Raw genomic sequence first — 21,152 nt, 5'->3', positions numbered from 1 at the left:
TTTATGTACCGCCTTTCATAATACGAAAAAAAGGTTTCGATGTTTATAGTAAAACGTGTTTCATCAGAAAACAATACGGATTGGCATAAACGTATGTATTGCTTTATATATATATAAGAATTTCAACAACTCTACCTCACGCTGCATAGAAGAGACTTTTTACGAGAACATATATAAATAATTTCTTTTTTTTTTAAATCTGACCTATCAAAATGTCTGACCTATCCAACATCCAAAAAGGGTCTTGATGTATATTTTTTTAACAGTCAAACTTCTCTTTTCTTTGGCTGTGTTGCCCATTATTCTCCATTTTATATTTTGTGGCCTGTTTTTCTCTATATATTTTGTGTACACATTTTTAGTGATATTGGCACATAATTCTGTATAGAATAATCTGCAAACCCCATCCAAACCCTCAGACAAACATACGTTGTAACCCCATCCAAACCCTCGGACAAACATACGTTGTACCTTTGAATTCTAATAAAGTTCTTGGGATCTTTTTATAAAACGACTTAAACTGATCGTAAATAATACTGAAACGTGATTTATGAGTATTTTCTCTTGTGTGATTTTTTGAGAAATGAGTCGCTGGTTAAAGGGAAATAACCCAATTTGAATGTGCTGCCAATAAAAAAATATGATTTTATTGCCTTTACAGTATCTCCAAATGAAATAAGAAATATTAATATTCGTTTCTTACAAATGTATGTTCATTTACTAAATTGTAGATTGGGAAAAAGATATGTGGACTTAATTTACATGGGAAAATGACGTTGCAAATCGAGATTTTATTTGTTTGTAAAGAGGAAAATTTGACTTGGTGTAAACAATATTATTTTGGCGAAAGAGGTGACGAAAAACAAAGGAGTAGGTTCAGTAAGACCCCTTTTTGGCCCCAAAATATAGCAGTTTTAGAAAATTGTGAAAATGTAATCGTTTAGATATTTATTGAAAAGTAGAATGCTTCTGCTACATAAATATGGGCTGTTTTTGACAATACAATGCACATATATCGGGTACTAGCATCATTAAGTCATGCTAAATTACTGAAATCTTCACAATTGTAGCATTTTAGTTAAATTTTAGACGGTTTGCGTCTTAAATGAAAGTGGCCGCATTCGTGTTCATTCATATTAATATTGAAATGCAAGTTGTATTTGATGATAATACGTAATATATATAGAGGTTGAGGATGAACACAGAAGCGGTCACTTTCATTTTTGACAAAAAACATCTGAAAAGTGACGATTTTTGGCATATTTGATAGATTTTTCACATTTAAGCTTCAATCGGAGCGTTTTTAATGACTTAATAAGTTAAAATCTTTCACATAAACTTATTGCATCAATTGAAATAGGCACTTAAGTGTTTAGAAAGTGTCTAAAATCTTTCGTTAGATGAACTTGAATATTGAGGCCGAAATCGGCCCTTACCGGACCTACTCCTCTGTAAACTATTAATAGAATCCATAAATCTTTTTAACTGTATTCAACCTATTATTATAACAATATGTGATTTCTTTACCCTTTAAGGAGGCTCGCGGGTATAAAATTTTCAGAAAAAAAAAACAACTTTTATCTTACATTACAAATTTTATTAATTACTTTTAGTAATTGCTACTTTATCATATGGTACAAAAATCATTCCAAAAAATCAATTCGTGTTGACCCCAGGTGACTATTAAAATGTCGATATCATTGAAAAAGCTCTAAATTATCTCCCTTTGGTGCAAAAATGCCATTTTTTTGCATTAATATTGAAATATCTTTTTTAACTCATCGGTGACCTAAATTTTTTATTGTTGTTTTTGAATAAGCTGTATATGAATAAAATAATTGTAAAATTTAAGCGATTTCTGTAATTTAGTTCTTTTTTTATTTCGATATTACCGCTATTTCTCCTATTAGTTCAACAGAAAAAAGGGACATTAACAAAAATATATGCTTCTTTCAAAGGCAGATTGTGAGCGTAAATGAACGGTGACCCCATTTTTTTATTTCATTTTTCTATTAAGGATAAGATAAAGTTCATTTATATAAAAATATAGCGAAATCCTATATTAAATAAAAAAAATCATTTAGACCCGCGAGCCCCCTTAAATAATTATTTCGCATTTAATTTAAAGACAGATGACAAAATTAAAATGAAGATTGGAAACGGGGAATGTGTCAAGGAGACAACAACCCGACCAAGGAGCAGAAAACAGCCGATGGCCACCAATGGGTCTTCAACACAGCAATATACTTTCAGTGTTCAATATAAACTTGTATCTAAACTTGGATTTTGTAGATTAATCTTCATAGGGAACACTCATACCCTACTAAATGAATGTATCTATATGTATACGGAATTGACGAGTCTGGTGTTGCACGAATCGCACGAAAATATAAAAACTGATGATTGATTTTCTGAAGACTTATGAATAACTGAAGTATTTATTTGGCAGATTTGTAATTGATTTTGATTTTCGAATTCAGTGGCCAAACACGTGGCCTTGTCATACGAACACGTGGCCTTGTCATCCGAACACGTGGCCTTGTCATACGAACCGCCCTTTTTGCTTGTTGAATTGGATTTATTCAACAACTTCAGTTTACAATCTTTTTTCAGTAAATCAACTTAAGCAAACATATTGCATACATCTAGCCGTGCTGTTGGGGTTGTGCATTTTCCTGAATAGTCATTTAAGTACAAATAAGTAAATGTTTTTTTTCAATATTCTAATGCAATTATGTTGTATCAATGGAATTTACAGAATAGGTAACATGGTAACAAGGGTTCTGATTGGATGACAGTAAGCGTGAAATTCTCTATCATCTTGTCTGTATCTAAGGAAGCCGACATTTTGAATTGCGGAATGTATTGACATGAAATGTTTACAATAATAAGCAAAAAAATAAAATAAAAAAACAAGGTTTTCTGCCTTTAATGCTACATAACAACTCTTTGTATCATAAAACAATGTTTGAATCCCGTTAAGTTCTATCACACAGTGATGACAATAACAAATTTGACTGCTTTCTAATCCTTTCACTAAAAGAAATTATATTTAATAGCAGAAAGTACAAGATAATAAGCAAACTACATGTATTAAAATCCTTAATTGTTTTGTTTTATCATGAAGATATATTTTATGTAGTGGTTATATATCTTATATTGCAGCACTGCCTAGTACGAACAGGTTGTAGTTGTTCTGAAAAATAGAAAAAAAAGACTGTAAGATCTGTTTCCATATGACATGTTTTCGCTTGTTTTTGCGTGATGAAAAAGAAGATAAAGCCGTGTATCCGTATTTTACAATGTTTGTAGGAACATCAATTGTCCCAAAAATTGTGTTGGGGAAATTAGAGAAGTCCAATAATAACATTCATCATTGTCCAATGTTGACATTCATCATTGTCCAATGTTTACTTTATTGTGGGAGCTGCAATGTTAGTATATAATTTATAAACTTTATTTAATATTTTGTGTGCTTTAATATTTTTTCTGTCCATGAAGAAATATCATCAAAAATGTGGTGCACACTGAATAACGCACGTAGCGGGTTATGTTAAAGTGTGCACAACATTTTTTATGTTATTTGAAATAAACAGAAAAAATATTACAGTCATTTCTTATAATTTAATTCTAAATTGCATTTTAAACCGGAGTAAAACATGAAAAAAAACATTGATGACGTTACGGTCACAATCAGAAGACGCGTGACATCCAAAATTAAATTATATTAAAATCAAAGCAATCTAAATTAATTTCAGTATTTAAGCAATAGTGTGGATCAGAAAACACAACGTTCAATCATGAAAATAAATACAAAAGGTTTGGACAAACAATAAATGAATAAATAGTGCATTGTTGAAACCCTGATTGGTACATTGTTCTTTTTTGTTATTCATTATTTGTGGATCTTTGGGGGAACGTAGATATTTTTCAATAATCATTGGCATGTGACTTTCAAGTGCTATTTGCTTAAAAACCTTTAAATTGTTTTTTTTTTTAATTTTCCTAGATAGCTTTATTAGTCTTTTGCCCTGCATTTTCGGAGGGAGTCTGTTCTATTGTCATAACACGTTTAATTGTACAGGTTTGGAATCCACGGATTCTTCAGAGGAAGGTTTTATCAATAGAATTTCATTGACTTATCATCTGCTTAATACCTTTTATTGACGCTTAAAACAAATCGTCGAGACATGACAACTATCATCTCCATTAGGAATATAAATAGTAACTTACCTACAATTCTTGCAATATCTGAAATAAAGAATGCATACCTGATTATTGTATACGAATTAACTATATTCATATTTTGCAAACATATGATTATTCTATAAAGTAAAAAAATACCCCTGGTCTAAGTGCATATAATAGATTTATACGTCGTAGATTTATTTCTAATGTCTTTATTATTGCTTAGTTTATCTGTTTAAAAATCAAATATGCATTCATTTATTGTCAGTTTTCGAGAATATGTAAATCTGGTAAAAATATATCATGTATATTAAATAAGAGAAAAATCATAGCATTTGCTTATAAGCTGAGCATAGTTCAATTGGGGATATTGACGAAAAGCTGCAAATAAAATAAAAAGTGACATTTATAATTATTTTACATTTTGCGATCCTTTTTATTGCTGAAGTTTTTTTGGTATTACACTCTTCGTGCTGACTCATTGAAAAAATAAAGCTGAACACTGAAAAGCATTTTCTGAAAAAATGACAAGCACTGCTAGTACTTATATTAAACTTATGACATCGCATAACAATACTTTCAGAAGCTGACCTTTAGAACTGTAAAAGATCAACATTATTAAGTTTAAAAAGTGTTGAAAGAATTATTGAAAAAATTGAAGACAAAAAAAATACAATCAATATTTGTTTATTCCTGTTTAGTTTAAAGATAAAGCGATGCATCTATGTTTGAAGTTGAGTGTTAAGAGTTAAAGTCTCGGCGGGAATAGGTAAACGCTAATTAGGATAGTATATCGGTTCTGCAATTATCTCTTTAGTTTCCCGATAGTTCATAATAACAATGTCTTGTTTACACAGGACGGCCTTAAACTGAAACATTTCCGGTTTACATTTACCCATTCTATACATTCTTTATTTATTTCATTTAAATTACATTTTTGTTTCAATCAGTGTGTCAATATAAATATAAGGTGTAGTATGACTGCCAATGAGACAACTCTTCACAAGAGACTAAATGACACAGAAATAAACCACTATAGGCCACCGTACGGCCTTTAACAATGAGCAAAGCCTATACCGCATAGTCCCAGAATGACAAATGTAAAACAATTCAAATGATAAAACTAACAAGTATATATTTGTATCACGTTGAAAATTGACGTTTTGTAGTGTAGCCTTGTTTATGTGGTTCAATCCAAAACATTTTACCCCTTTTCACCTGCCCAATTGACATTTAGTTTGTTGGTATAAATGTTTGCGTTATTTCAATATATAACAGTGAGCATGTTATGTCATTAAAAACAGTATTTGTTCATTTTTTTCGTACATATAATTCCTAATATATTTGTGTTGAAGTTACCCTGCAGCTGTGTCCTCAATGCAGAGTTGTCACAAAATCGACATCGATAGAAAAATAAATTCCCTTCAAACAAGTTATAAGGGCTGACTTGAACTTGCAATGAGGTTAGAGTGTCGACTAGGCATAGGCATAGGGGGTGGTGTATCATTACAGATGATACATAAAAAAAAGCATTCACTTGCACACAGACCTCTCCCTATCTTGTCTATATGTCACTAAGGGAACGCCCATATAACTTAAAAAAGGGGGGTTATGTCATAAAGCTAAACAAAAACAAAAATATACATATTCATATTACATTGTACATAGAGCAATGACGGAAATAATTAATCTCAGAATATACAAGTTTTCTTATTCTAATATAGATTTCAAGGTTTGTAACATATGTCTAAAACATTAAAAATTAAAATATCAAAAATACACTCACCTTTCTGCAATGCTGAAACAACAATAACAGCTGTATAATTATATACGGTTTAATATGAGCATACATTATGATGATACATAGGTTCCAGAAATGTGACAATGATTTTAGAAAAAAAAAATAATAAATTATGTCATCCCAATGATTTATTTCAATTTTCGAATATTCTTCTGAAGTTTATTTTTTGATAAATGCAAGATTTGACTATGAACCTCACAACATACCAATCACTACAACAATCCTTAAATACGTTAAAGGAAGGCTAAGAATGTGAAACGGACATTAGAACTCAATTTGACGAATCTATATTGTTTTCACCGTTTACTTGATTGACTGAATTAAGATATCAATAATAAAAAAAAAAAAAAAGATTAATTTTGTTGACGCTATTTGCTCTTCAAAATAAAGGAATGCTATCAATAATTGTTGGTAACTGTGAACATTGAAAAACCAACCATGAAAAACAAAAATAAATCGAAGCTCTCAAAGTGAAAGTTACCTGCATGCATCATTCACAGAACAAGCGAGATGCCCATTCTCTTGTTAAATTTCTAACAATTGTCCGAAACTTGGTAAACTTCCAACTAATCAAAACAACGACTCACCATTAATTACAATTTATATATTTATATGTTGTAATTGATTTTGAGCTGACATCAGTCATGTCAATAACAATTGACCGATTAGCTGTCATATATGTTTTTGGATTTTTGGTTGAACATAAATCATGCCGTTGCTTTTTCTTGTTTGTCCTGTCTGTGCTTTAAAGGCTTGCTTGCAATACCAATTAGCCTATTGATACAGGACGTACTGTGACTTTTAGTTGCCAACATCTTTGTCCTTTTGGTAACAGTTCTCGCATTGACAATCATACCACATTTTCTCATCTTTTTACAAACACCAGAGCTTTTTTCTCTATTTTGTTTATTTTTTTGATAATGTTAACCTGAATCTCAATTTAGTTCTAATCATTCTCAATATATCATATTAATTGTTTTGACTTATTTGGTATGAAGGAGAACGTGCGTCAATAGTAACTGTATCTGTGATTGTTTCAAATTATGTCAATTCAATCAAAACTTAATAGTTATTCAATTTGTAAGAACGTACATAAAATACATAATGATGTTTAACACAGAGGAAACTAACAGACGGAGTAACTTTCATAGAAATCGAAACAAGTTATTGGAAAATGAAAAAGTTTATACGTATATTCGTACTTTATTTGACCTTTTTTTACTTTTTTGATTCGAGCGTCACTGATAGATCTCTTGTAGAAGAAACCCGAGTATGGCGTAAACAATTTTAATCCTGTTATTCATCTACATAAGACATGTCATATTAAGTCGGCAATAGTTTAACGAAGTTTAACACGATTCTATGTAACAAATCCTTCGTTTGTTGTTGTTATATCATAATTATCAGTTTACTTATATGAAAATAAAGTACTATTATATGATTTGTAAGGCACGCCAAAAAGTTTTCAAATGTTTATATCATTTAAGATCGTCCTGAACATGCATGAAATATTTGCCACTGGACATTAAGCAACCAACAATCAATCAATCATTCATATCATTTACGACTTTTGAACAGTGGTATACTGAAAGTCAGATGATCGTTCTAATGGAGTTTGAAATTTGGAAGTCAAGTGATTAATCAATAAAAATAAACACAGCCGTACAAGTTTGAAAAATAAAATAAAATGATTTTATAGATATAAACTAATTTCTTAAAAAAAGAAAGAAAACAACACTCACCTTATTTTCCTAAAACAACATAAAAATACATCAATACATAGGAAATAAACTCATCATTGATACCAGGACTAAATTGAAAATATATAGCAAAGCAAGTTACACTTGAAATGATGATATATTGTTCTTCCCGTTTCAGTAAGGGATTCCCCCTATATTATATATAGTTACTATATTTATATTTCATATATAACTGGTTAGATCAGTTGGAAAATCGGTTCTTGGGTCTTAATTAAGAAATAATTGATGCAAGCTATACTTTATTGTAGTTTTAACATGGGAAGGCATTATATTCGTGATTTTTTTTTTGCCCGAGCGATAGCAAAATATAATGCCCAATTTCTATGTCCGATGTCTATAAGTGTAGAGCCCTTCCATGAACCTCCCTTTCTTGTTTGTAAAGAAGCAAAGGACTGGCACTGTGATTTTTCAGGCGGAGAAGTTTTGAACAGCCAGCATGAACGATTGCCGTATCTAGGTCAAATATGTCAATTTCCAATTGCAACACAATACAGTCATAATAAATGAATTAGTAACTACAGGTGCATCATTTAAGAGTTTATGAACTATATGAAATGCATACCAATTTGATAAAATTCATTATTTTGCAGTAGTCAGTATACTCATGTGCAAAAAAAAATAATATTGGATTTAGAGCATGGTTTATTCACAAAGCGAAAGAAGCACTTCATATTAGAATATATAATTATATATAAGTTAATATGAGTCTTATATATCATATGAGTTTGAATGTCCCTTTATTATCCTTCGCCTCACTTTTAATATATGCACGTGAAATCCACTGTATCAAACTGACTCTAACTTTTCAATTCCAAAAAGAAACCCGAACAACAGTAATGTGCAATTGAGAAATTGCAATATTACAAGGTTTGAGTTTGAATCTTTTAGTTGATCTTTGTAATATTTGAGAATCCACATCTAATTGACGTTACTGGTTCAATATGCATCATCATAATATTAAAGACAGCCATATTGTACTGTAGAAAGAATGGTACTATAAACTTCAGAATGTGTTTAGTCGAATATCTAGCCTACCCGCCAAAAAATAAAACAACACGTTATAAATGTCATGCGTCCAAACGACTTTTCTGAATTTACCTTCATCAGAAACGGTCAAAGCCGAATATTTGAAAGAAACGGATGAACAAGAACCGAAACAATTCGTTCGTGATAATCGTTGTTGTGAGGTTTAGGTACAAAAAGTAAAATCACAAAAATACCGAACACTGAGAAAAATTCAAAACGGAAAGTCCGTTATAAAATGGCAAAATCAAAAGCTCAAACACATCGAACGAATGGACAACAACTGTCATATTCCTGACACATTATGTGGCATAATCATCAACTGTATCCATCAGCATAATGAACAAACTTAATTTATTCTTCCAGTTGATGGGTTAGATAATTCGAAAGTATGGCTTATACCTAACAAATGCTATCTTAGTTTTTAATTCTTAGTAATGTCAATATGCCCGTTTAAAACATCACCAGTAAGACTGTCAATTTAGCATTTCTACAGTGAGCGCCATCAGGATAAAAATATTAACATAAAATGTTTTGAAAGTATTAATAACATATTAAACAATGTTTTTATTTATGTTTCAGCACTTTAACATTTGTATTGTTTTCCAATTCAAACTCTTAATAACAAGATATGAACCTGATGATAGACATTCCAGAAACGCATGTACAGCACATATTTCAAACGTTTTTGTTAATTTCGTTATGAGGTTTTACAGAATTTAAGAATGTACTATTGTTCAATATGAATAATAATTTTAAAATATCTTTTTGTTTGAAATTTTTTGTGCAATATTTTCACCCTCTGCTTTTTAGTCATGGTATCGAGTTTTTTTTACTCTAACACCTTAATGTAATACATACCGTGGCTTCTGTCTGAAAAAAGACAAGTGATAACTAAAATGATACAAACACTATTTAATGTTATATTTTGATATAAGATAAAATTGAGAATGGTAATGGGGAATAGACAACAGCCGATGACCACCAATGGGTTTCAACGCATCGAGAAAATCCCGCACCCGGAGGTGGTCCTCAGGTGGCCCCTAAATACAATTGTGTACTAGTTCAGTGAAAATGGACGTCACACTAAACTCCAAAACACACAAATGAACTAAAATTAAAAAAAACCATACAAGACTATCAAAGGCCAGAGGCTCATGACTTGGGACAGGCGCAAAAAATGTGGCGGGGTTAAACATGTTTTATGAGATCTCCCTATACCTCTAGCCAATGTAGAATAAAGAAACACATAGCAATACGCACAGTAAAACTCAGTTTAAAAGAAGTCCGAGTCCGATGTCAGAATAGGTAACAAAAGAAACTAAGCAAAATGACAATGATACATAAATGAACAAAGGACTACTAGCAGTTACTGACATGCCAGCTCCAGACCTTTATTAAACTGATTGAAAGATAATGTTTTCATCATATGAAAATGAATATATCTTTATTTTTCAAAAGTGCTAAAAGATAATCAGTAACATGTTCTCCTTTATATACAAACGTATCACATTAAATCAACAGGTATCGTGTTCTCCATGAAACTTTCTAACGGTAAAGCTTGATTGCATGCTTTTACTTACATTTCTGCATTAGATATGTGCATCATATCCACTTCATGTTTTCTTATGTTAATTTAAAATAAACTTTCTAGCGCAAAACCGTACGACAACCTGTAGCTCTATATATTCGTGTTCTTAGGTTAAGTGGTTAGTTTGTAATTTAATGTTTATGTTTGTATTGTTCACATGTGCTTCAATATTTAATGTAATTGTTTATATATTCTCTGTAACTATGTAATTTGTAGTTTATGAGAAATAAAATTCATTCAGTTCAGTTCATATTTGTCTCATTAGAAGAACCATAATACTTGTTCGTTATTTTATACAGTTATGCATGGTTTTATAATTATCGGATTATCAATCATTATTCCTTAACAATCCTGATGAATGAAGCCTTTTTCAACTGATTTTTATAGTTCCTTCTTATGTTGTACTGTTACAACATTGTCCCATATTAGGGGGAGGATTGGGATCCCTCTAACATGTTTAACCCCGCCACATTCTGTATGTATGTGCCTGTCCGAATTTAGGAGCCTGTAATTCAGTGGTTGTCGTTTGTTGATGTGTTACATATTTGTTTTTCGTTCATTTTTTTTGTACATTAATTAGGCCGATAGTTTTCTCGTTTGAATTGTTTTAAATTTGTCATATCGGGGCCTTTTATAGCTGACTATGCGGTATGGGTTTTGACCATTGTTGAAGGCCGTGCGGTGACCTATAGTTGTTAATTTTTATGTCATTCGGCCTCTTGTGGAGAGTTGTCATATTGGCAATCATACCACATCTTCTTTTTTAAAATTAAGCAAGTCTTTACAGGTATTTTACATTTCAGGTATTCAGAAGGTTGTATTTATATGTTTCGCCTATTTGTTTTTAAATAAAGGTACTTACTCTGAAATAATTTCTGTCCTGAAAGTAAAATCATTGAATGTTTAAAGATATTTTAACGAAAAAGTACTCAACAGAATTTACTAATTATTAATAATTGCAAAAACACAAAATAATAATAAAATAGTGCATTCAATACAAGATTGTCGATAATTCAAATGAGCATATGCAGCCCCGGTATGCAATTTCTACCTGCAGTGTCACCGACAGAACTCATAGAAGATATCAGGCTACATTTGATTCATCAGCTTGAAATGAAAACATTAAACCAAATTAATCAAGATCATGCACAACACTGAAAACTAAGTATACAAAAATTTAAAAAGTGAACAAGAGTGAATATAGATTTCCACTCTCAATTGAGTTTACAATAAAGATTAAAATAATTAAATCCAAATGTAATATTGTAAAGTTTCAACCACGCAATATGAAGAACAAACTATAATTATTCGATATTGATAATTTTTAATAAAGTTTGAAAATTATACATTTTTTGAAAATTATACATTTTTTGAAAATTTATTCTTTTTCTGTAAAAAAAATAAATATACCTGTTTAGTTTAAATATAGAAAAACAGACAACACCATTGCCAAACATAAATCTACAAAAGGACAAGCAATAATAATAAAACGTTATATAATATCACCCTCCATGTCATTCAATCATTCCCGAGTAAGTATTTTACTTATGGAACAATCTTGTAGTTCGTCAAACACGTTATAAATGATAAAAATCATGAACATTAAACTTAAGGTAGTTATATTATATACATTTCAAAGGCTGTGTTTTGTACTCCAAACTGCAATTTGTACAAATATTCATGATGATATCACACTTACTTGCAGACAAAACATCTGTATCTGTATTTTTTATCTGTCGTAGGGTCTCTGTAAACATTACATACTACATGTATTGATAAGAATATACATTGAACGGGGAAAGCAATCAGTTTTGTATCATTTGTCAGATTTACGCACATACACACAAAATGTAGAAGTTTGTTTACCATGTTTAAGTTTCGTCATTCCATTTAGGATATACATCTCAAAATAATAGTAACACCCGAGGCAGTCGCATTAAGTTAAAAAGAAACTAAACCGGTATGTCAACAGGGTAAGCTTCTCTCGCTGCTATGAATGAATGAGCCGTCTTCGCAAGTCGACACCGAGTCGCAATAAAGAATCGTAAACCACCGGTAAGTTAACAGGTCAGGTGACTGTTCCTGTTTGTAACGTTCAAAGACCACGCCAATATGTCTTTTGTAAGCATATACATAGATCAATCCTATTAGCCAGCTAATATTTGATGATACCCGTACATCTTATGAAGTGTACATTTTATTGATTTTAATTTCTTCTGCTAATTCTGTGTATTTTTAAGATGATGTTAGATTGATGAATGCCTCATATCTAATTGAAAAGTAAAAACAATAAACAGAAACGTTCTATGGTATGAACAGTGTATTCACCTAATAGTAAAACTATAAAAATTTGGAAGAGCGTAATACATTTTGATATATTGATGAGCAAATTAAAATAAAAATTTTACCTGTCATTTTTATGTTGTTTCATGTACTCTTTTCTTTTGATAATTTCCCTGAAAAAATATTTGTCTATATCAAACACATCATCATCATCATCATCATCATCATCATCATCGTCATCGTCATCGTCATCGTCATCGTCATCGTCATCGTCGTCGTCGTCGTCGTCGTCGTCGTCGTCGTCGTCGTCGTCGTCGTCATCGTCGTCGTCGTCGTCGTCGTCATCGTCATCGTCATCGTCATCGCCATCGCCATCGCCATCGTCATCGCCATCGCCATCGCCATCGCCATCTTCTTACAGTTTGTTATTTTAAGCATCATCATAACAAAAGTTAATGAAGTGAGTATGCAGAATATGACAAAACAACAGCTTTTATGATGAGGTAAATATTAAAAATGTACTTCTTAATATTTGATTCTTCCAACTCCATGTTATCAACTATACAACCAATCAAACATAGAAACAGACGTTTTTCTTTTTAAAGATTTCGAAAGAATCGTTGAAATGTATGCATTACCGAATACAGCCAACATACAATAGATTTATTGTAATGCTATATAAATATTACTAGTATTATTAATAAACGTTTGTCAATTTGGTTCGGCAAAAATCAACTGACAAGTATATCATAATTGAAGAAGATCGAAGGGGTATACAGCAGGGTTAATAGAATAATGGCATTTTTGTTTTTAATACTGATTTTAACAGAAAAAAGCGAACCCGCTGATACCGATCAATTCTTCTTCAGTATTTGTTTGTTTGTTTGGAATATAAAATAACATGAAGAAATTAGTCGAATCGTTTTTAAACGTACAACCATTGTAAAAGTTGATCGATTTTATGAATAACGTCGCGTGCATTTTATTGATTTGTTTATGTGAGTTGTAATGAACAAGTAACGTTTTTTATACACTGTTACGCGACGTCATTGCCCAATATATTTGAGTCCTGTCTTTGATTAAAAAGTTTAATTAGGAAGTAGTATCAACATGAAAGATGTCCAGATTGTCATAAAAGGATACATTTAACATTAACAAAAAGACACCATTTCAAGTGATATTTTATAGTGTGTCTTTCTATTTTTTCAGGTAAGGGTGAAGGTTGGTACCTATTAAAACGTTGAAACCAGCTGTATTTGTTTGCACCTGTCCTAAGTCAGGAACCTCATGTTCAGTGGTTGTCATTTGTTGATGTGGTTCATAAGTGTTTCTCGGTCCTCATTTCTCGTTTCTTATGTAGATTAGACCGTTGTTTTTCGCGTTTGAATGGTTTTACACTAGTCATTTTTGGGGTCCTTTATAGCTGGCTGTTCAGTGTGATCCAAGGCTCCGTGTTGAAGACCGTACTTAGACCTATAATGGTTTACTTTTATAACTTGTGACTAGGATACCACATCTTCTTATATCTACATACCCAAATGTTAATTCCCCAAACAGTTTCTCTAATTCAATTTTTGTTGCCTTTCTTTTATCATATTCGACTGATGGCATAACAGGAACCAGTTTTTCGTCTATCACTTTAATTTCTGACTTTATTTGTTTCAGTCTTAGAAGCATTTTGATATTATCTTCTATTCTTTGTGTGTCTTCATACATCTTCTGCTGTTCCTTTGCTTTATCCAAAGCTGTTTGAAACTCATTGACAATAGATTGTAAAGTTTGCAGATTCTTTGCTTCATTTGCTTGTATTGAAATAATGAAAGCTTCAACCTTCTTTTCAATAAGCTCTTTCAATTGTCTGCCTTCTTCTTGAATGGCATGCATGACTTTTTTCACATCTGTCTGGTATTTCTGTCGTCCTTGATCAATTTTGGATATATTGGACTGAAGGTTTCTTATCTTCGTTTCAATGTTATTCTTAACTGCCGATTTTATTGCTTTGGTTGATTCCTTGATCTCAGATAAATCATGCGTTTTGTGTTTTTTTATCGCACATATTTTACAAACTGGAGTATCACATTCCATGCAGTAGTATATGACATTTTCATCGTGTTCTTTACAGTTTTGTTTAACATCCGGCTTTTTGTCAGGACCACTTTTAAATGTATGATTTTTGGACATTGATGTCCGTAAATGTGATATTTTACATCCATCACAAAACAGTTGTTGGCATTGTTCACAATAGTTGTCCCCTGGTCCTCCTACACAAATATCACATGTTGAAATAGCAACCTGGGCCATTTCTGTTGTTGTTTACTGGTAGATATGACAATAAATGAAAATCATCGAATCATTCCGGAAAGGAAGCCTGATTACGGATCTTTACTGAAGTGACTATCAAAGGAGGTATCAAAATCAATATTTTTTAAAGTATGAAATATTCTTTGGCACATCAATACAATGGCATATAATATAGAACAAAACTACTTGTTTTATTTCAAAGTATGACGTAAAATAAATGTTACGGGTATTTAACTATTCTTTTGAATTTTAGCTACCAATATAAATACCGACTTTACTTTAAATGATGAATACGTTAGTAAAATAATTTATAGGTTTTGTGTTGTTGTTTTTTATATGTTAAAACATTTTAATACATAATAATGAACATTTGTCGACGAGACAAACTGTAACTGATTACGTTATATTATCCTGCTTAACCTATTAAAAGGTTTGGACTTCTTCCACGGCTGGTAATCTACACACGCAGAACATTTGGTTCTGCAATGAAAACCGTGAGAGGATTTTCCGGTTGTGCTTGAGTGGAGTAATTGTCACCGCTTCAAAAGGTATGTACATTTCTAAATCTCAATTTTCTTATTCAACTGATCAAAATATTAAAAATCAAAGAATGCTATGCTGTGGTGAATACTTTAACGAAAAAATACATGTATCATTTACTGTTGTACGTAGAGTTGAACTCTTACAAAATCAGTTGCCCCACGAGAAATCGCCTAAAAAAGTGACATTTTAATTTTAAAATGGTTCTATTTACAGACCTACAAGTTCAAATTTAGTTTTTTTTAGGGCAATGGGTATGAATGTTGTTTTTGGCGGCGTGTACGCTGTCGGTGTTGATAGACGTCTTAATAATTCCAAAAACTACATTTTTTCATTAAGTCATGCGTGAGGGGATCGGTTCTGATTGAAGACATCGTGAATGCGTGAGGGGAAGTACAGAAATTATTTTTAATCTTTGGCTTTGTGACTCTTGTTGACTCAATAAATGTGATCAATGCTGATTAAAAATCATAACAGATTTGTCCTTATACTTTAACAGATGTAAACTGATCACTGATTCAATGAAATCAAACTTTATAAAATTGTTTGCTCAAAACCATATCAATCTATTACTTCAGTAATTTTCGTGTCTGCCCTTCCATTATGTGACTGAAGAAAAAATTCCAAAAATGGGTAACAATTGTATCGAAAAGAGAAAATCGAGTGCACCGTTTTATGTTAGGGCGTGTTTGAGTTGAGTATTTTGTCTTGATATCGTACAAAGCAAAAATATTTCATACAACGTCTCGCTTCAAATTTTATCATTTTTATACATTAAAGCTACAGGTTGACGTTATAACACAAAAAAATCACAGTACTAAAAGATGAAATATATAGGTCAAGTGAAATACCTATCTAATGAGTCACAAAAACAGAGAAGGTGTGTTCGAATAGCTATTTTTTTACTGAAAGTACTTGACGACAGTCTTTCAAGTTGGATGATGAAAATGCATATCTTCGAAAAATTCCAATTTTTTGTGTGTGATTACTAGAGTTTACAGTCCTCATACACTAAAAAAATCTAGTCTGCCCTTCCACGAAATATTAATTTAGAATTTTTTTAAATGTTTATGAATTTTCGAAAATTCCACCTGACAACCGATCAGACAATAGTTTTAAGTTGAATCAATGCAGACAAGATTATTAACTGATGCTCATTAGCTAGTTGATACATTTGTCTTTAAAAATACAACTGACATATAAGGATCGTAATGGTGCAATATGGATAAATTTATCGGTTTCCAAGAGCAAAATTGGTAGCGCGTCATCCCTACAATGGCTTCCGTGTCTACGATTGTGAAAATGAACTGGCGTAATGGGGAGATAATTTTGACGAAGTGGGATCCTGACTGATATGTTCACCCAAAATCACGAAATTTCCGAAACAAAAAGGGCAGATATACAGAATTTATTATTCACGAACATCGATGTAAGCCAAGATAATCTCGAGGAAGACCATAAGAAAGAGCATGTATTAGACAACGAAGAAGACATAGAAGAAGTCACAGAAGAAGACCACGTAGTAGACCACGAGAAAGACCACATGGAAGACATTGAGGAAGAACATAAAGTTTTTCAAAGTGCTTTAGATAAACTCTCAGACGAAGGGAAAAGGGAAAGATTTTTGATTTTTTTTTTCATTAGTGGACGTTTTCCTTTAAAACAACATTGCATTCGACCTGTTTTTGGACATTGTTGCGTGGTTTGAAAAGGACGAATCAAGACGAATGAGATACTCCCCAACATCTCTGCAGTATTTTTGGTTATCGTTGACAACATGTTTTGTTTTTATTCTTCGTGAAACATATTATTAAACCCTAGGTTCCAACAATTTATTTCAATATCAATCTCAGTGATTTTTTTAGCACAAATTATGTGTTTTTTCATGAACAATGTAGCCTTATTTAGGTAAGTTTCAACGACTCATAGCTTGAATATAAAGATATGATTTGTACTTCCCCTCACGCATTCACGATGTCCTCAATCAGAACCGATCCCCTCACGCATGACTTAATGAAAAAATGTAGTTTTTGGAATTATTAAGACGTCTATCAACACCGGACAGCGTACACGCCGCCAAAAACAACATTCATACCCATTGCCCTAAAAAAAAACTAAATTTGAACTTGTAGGTCTGTAAATAGAACCATTTTAAAATTAAAATGTCACTTTTTTAGGCGATTTCTCGTGGGGCAACTGATTTTGTAAGAGTTCAACTCTACGTACAACAGTAAATGATACATGTATTTTTTCGTTAAAGTATTCACCACAGCATAGCATTCTCTGATTTTTAATATTTTGATCAGTTGAATAAGAAAATTGAGATTTAGAAATGTACATACCTTTTGAAGCGGTGACAATTACTCCACTCAAGCACAACCGGAAAATCCTCTCACGGTTTTCATTGCAGAACCAAATGTTCTGCGTGTGTAGATTACCAGCCGTGTCTTCTTAATACTGTAAACAATGGATCGACAATCACCTAGATTAATCATTTACCATAAATACATCCATGAACCACATGAACTAAACAGTTCGAACCTTTCATAAATCAAAGTCTTCAAAATTTGTATTCTGCCAAATAAAAAATATAGCCTTGTTACTTTGCACAATTGTTAAAAAATCATCAATGATACTAGCCTTGTATTAAACCTACAGCTAAAACACGTCATGGTATAAATAGGGTGGATATTTATAGATTATTGAACAGGTAATCCAATAGCTAATCAATTTAATACTGAAGGTCAACGACATAAACAAATCGATCTATTTACAACATAAATATTATTAAGTTGTCGAGAGTGAATTTTTGTTGTTGTTATTTCAATCATTAGAAGCTCTTTGCCATAATTATTATACCTAATCTACGAAATAGTTAAAAACAATTATAAGTTTACTATAACATACACACTGTTTTCTACTCAATAACATATCATTATTTTTAAATTGTAAAAAAAAACAAACCAAATGATCCAGGTTTTTCAGGTTCTCATATCCATCTTTTCATCTTTTTTATCTTTCTTTTCAAATGCATCATTGTTTTGGTATCTATTTATCTGTCTATTGGTTGTTTGGCTTTTTGCGTTCCTGATGCAGATGAGAGGTAAGATTCATACGCAGGAGATCTTTCTATTGCTGTTTGTTTACCCTGTGTTTCTATTTAATTTGATATGTACTTTATCGAGAAAGTGTATTGTTACGGCCAGAAATCGCCTTTAAATTGTAGCCAACAAAAGACACAAATCAATAGTAAAATTTAACAATATTTAATATACAAAAGTTTACAAAAGGTATTACACAAATATTACTGTTAACTTAACTGTCAAAATATGAGTCCAATCTGTTATCTTTATCTGTATCCGGAAATCTTTCGGAATCCAATTTGAATATTACGTTCACTACTAATGTCACAATCCAGTATGATGTTGTTTGTAGAATAAAAGTGTCAATCCAAATGCTGTGAATACTAATGTCTATCAATGTCTATGTCCAAGTTTAATTATGAGAGTTTAACTTTAGTGTCTGTATATATAGTGTTGTCATGGAAAATTCTAGAACACTCTATAATGGAACATTGTGGAAAATCCTGGAAAGTTACAACGGAAGTTTCTGGAATAACGTAGAAGTTTAAATTACGCATCTTTTATAAGGATCATTCTAGAAAGTTCCAATCATTCTGTGATTGTTCCAGTGATTCCTAAACTGCACATTTATAAGATTATTTGGTAAACAACTATCAGGCCATACAACACAAATTAGGCCAACATAAATAAACATAATAATTACAATATCATAACAGTATACTATATACTGAATGTACTATCAACTTCAAAAACTTTTTTTTGTTGTATATTTCTTTGTTTCGTCGGAAAATGCCCGCAGCAAGTCAGGAATATGACAGTTGTTTTCCATTTGTTCCGTTGGTTGATAACTTTTGAGTATGTCTGTTTTTATGAATTTCCCTTTTCGGAATTGACCTTGGAGATCAGTTTTTTTGTTATACCTATTTACGCGTACATTACTCAGTTACTATAAATTCTCATTTTACTGAATATGTATTCATCATGATTTAATTTAGCTTTTGACTTTACCATTTGATAAGGGACTTTCAGTTTTTGAATTTTCCTCGGAGTTCAGTATTTTTATGATTTTACTTTTTGTAGGTATTTTGCACATAAGGTTGCTGTTGCATTGACGTATACTCTAAGTTTCTCCGTTTATTGATATCATTACAAGTCACGACGATTTTATTTATAAAATAATTTACTGTTTTGGGTAAATGTAACATTTTATATAAAGTCATACTAAATTTCCCTTTTTTTAATGTTGTTACTATGGATGTTATTAAAATATTATTTTATTAGGAATAACACTAACTCAAAGTACATAACAGATAACACAAGGAAATAAGGACTTATGAAACCAAAATCTCTCTTTAACAAATCTGGATCCACACAGTATTAGAACAAATAGTTTCATACAATAAACCGAAAGTATATAAAACTTGTAAGTGGCCCACAGTTGTCATAGTTGCATTACTCATCATGATAGTTCTCTAGGACAATTCTCAAATCAAAACGCTTAACTTTTCTCTTCTAAAAATAATAAATACCAAGTAAATAACATTAAGCAACATGAATATTATATGTATCACTATGCAATCATTAGCAATGATCTCTCCAATTAATGATATCGCTTTATTGTTGAAATGTATTGGTTTAAAAAAAGTGATCTTTATCCAATGAGTAAAATTCAGATGAGCATACGGCACTAATAATAAAACTCTTTTAAACAGAGGTAAAACAAAATATTACTGCTAGTTTAAAAATCTGTCAAACGTCAAAAACTCTTTTATGTCTATAAAAATTAGGCGAAAGTAGTTCATGTATTGTCAAATCTCTTAATTATATCAGAAAGAGAAAATCACGGTAATAAAAAGGAAATGAGGGCATCGCATGAACTCAAAAAAAGAAAACAGTTTTTGTCTATTATCTTGATTCGTCTTTCCTTATCAATTTACAAGATTTGAAAATCGGTTAAATATTGTCGCCTGTATCAAGAACTATCGTTTATAGTGTTTTTGGTACAGACAAATCTTCTTAACTTACCATTGAATATTAAACAATTATAGTAATGTAACAATAAGATGAAACCTCACAAATAGACATACACAACCTTAAAGTTAGTCCATGCAATGAACATCTTTCACATTTTGCTTAAAATATCCGAGAAACGGACTTAATCAAGAAAATATTTTCTTGATTACTGTTTCATAAAATTTGTCTGTCTTAAAAAGTTAGAAATTTACATTAAAAACCTATGAAAAGTTTGAGCAGTATTTGAAGAAAATTTATTATGTCAATTATAATTGACATATGACAGACGAACATGTCGAAACAAGGCATGACGCATCAAAGTCTTTTGATATAAAAATACTAAGGAGATGGTAATGATTGCCAAAAAGACAACTCTCCATCATTTATAGGTCACTGTACGGCCTTCAGTATTGAGCAAAACCATACTGCATAGTAAGCTATAAAAGGCCATAGTGAACATTCAAATTTTTAAGTTCTGTTTTACAACGCTTAACAGATATCACTTTCTCTCGAAATAAGAAAAAAGGTTACCTCTCAAACTGTTGTAACTCATGTGATAAATGTCTATC

General features: G+C 31.3%; 1 protein-coding gene across 1 annotated transcript; it reads right to left on the bottom strand.

Moving 5' to 3' along the window:
* Positions 1 to 4,732: 4,732 nt before the first annotated feature.
* On the bottom strand, positions 4,733 to 15,066 carry LOC143043851 (E3 ubiquitin-protein ligase TRIM45-like). The gene is made up of 5 exons (XM_076216034.1): positions 14,181 to 15,066; positions 12,772 to 12,819; positions 12,063 to 12,110; positions 5,975 to 5,986; positions 4,733 to 4,787 (listed from the first exon to the last, which is right to left on the bottom strand). Exons 1-5 carry the CDS (start codon positions 14,945 to 14,947, stop codon positions 4,733 to 4,735), a joined length of 930 nt encoding a protein of 309 aa, XP_076072149.1. The 5' UTR covers positions 14,948 to 15,066.
* Between the last annotated feature and the right edge of the window lie 6,086 nt (positions 15,067 to 21,152).

This window comes from Mytilus galloprovincialis, chromosome 8 (genome assembly GCF_965363235.1).
Source record: "Mytilus galloprovincialis chromosome 8, xbMytGall1.hap1.1, whole genome shotgun sequence".
Lineage (NCBI taxonomy): Eukaryota > Metazoa > Mollusca > Bivalvia > Mytilida > Mytilidae > Mytilus > Mytilus galloprovincialis.
Note: the sequence above shows the minus strand (reverse complement) of the source record. Positions and strands in the feature narration are given on the sequence as shown.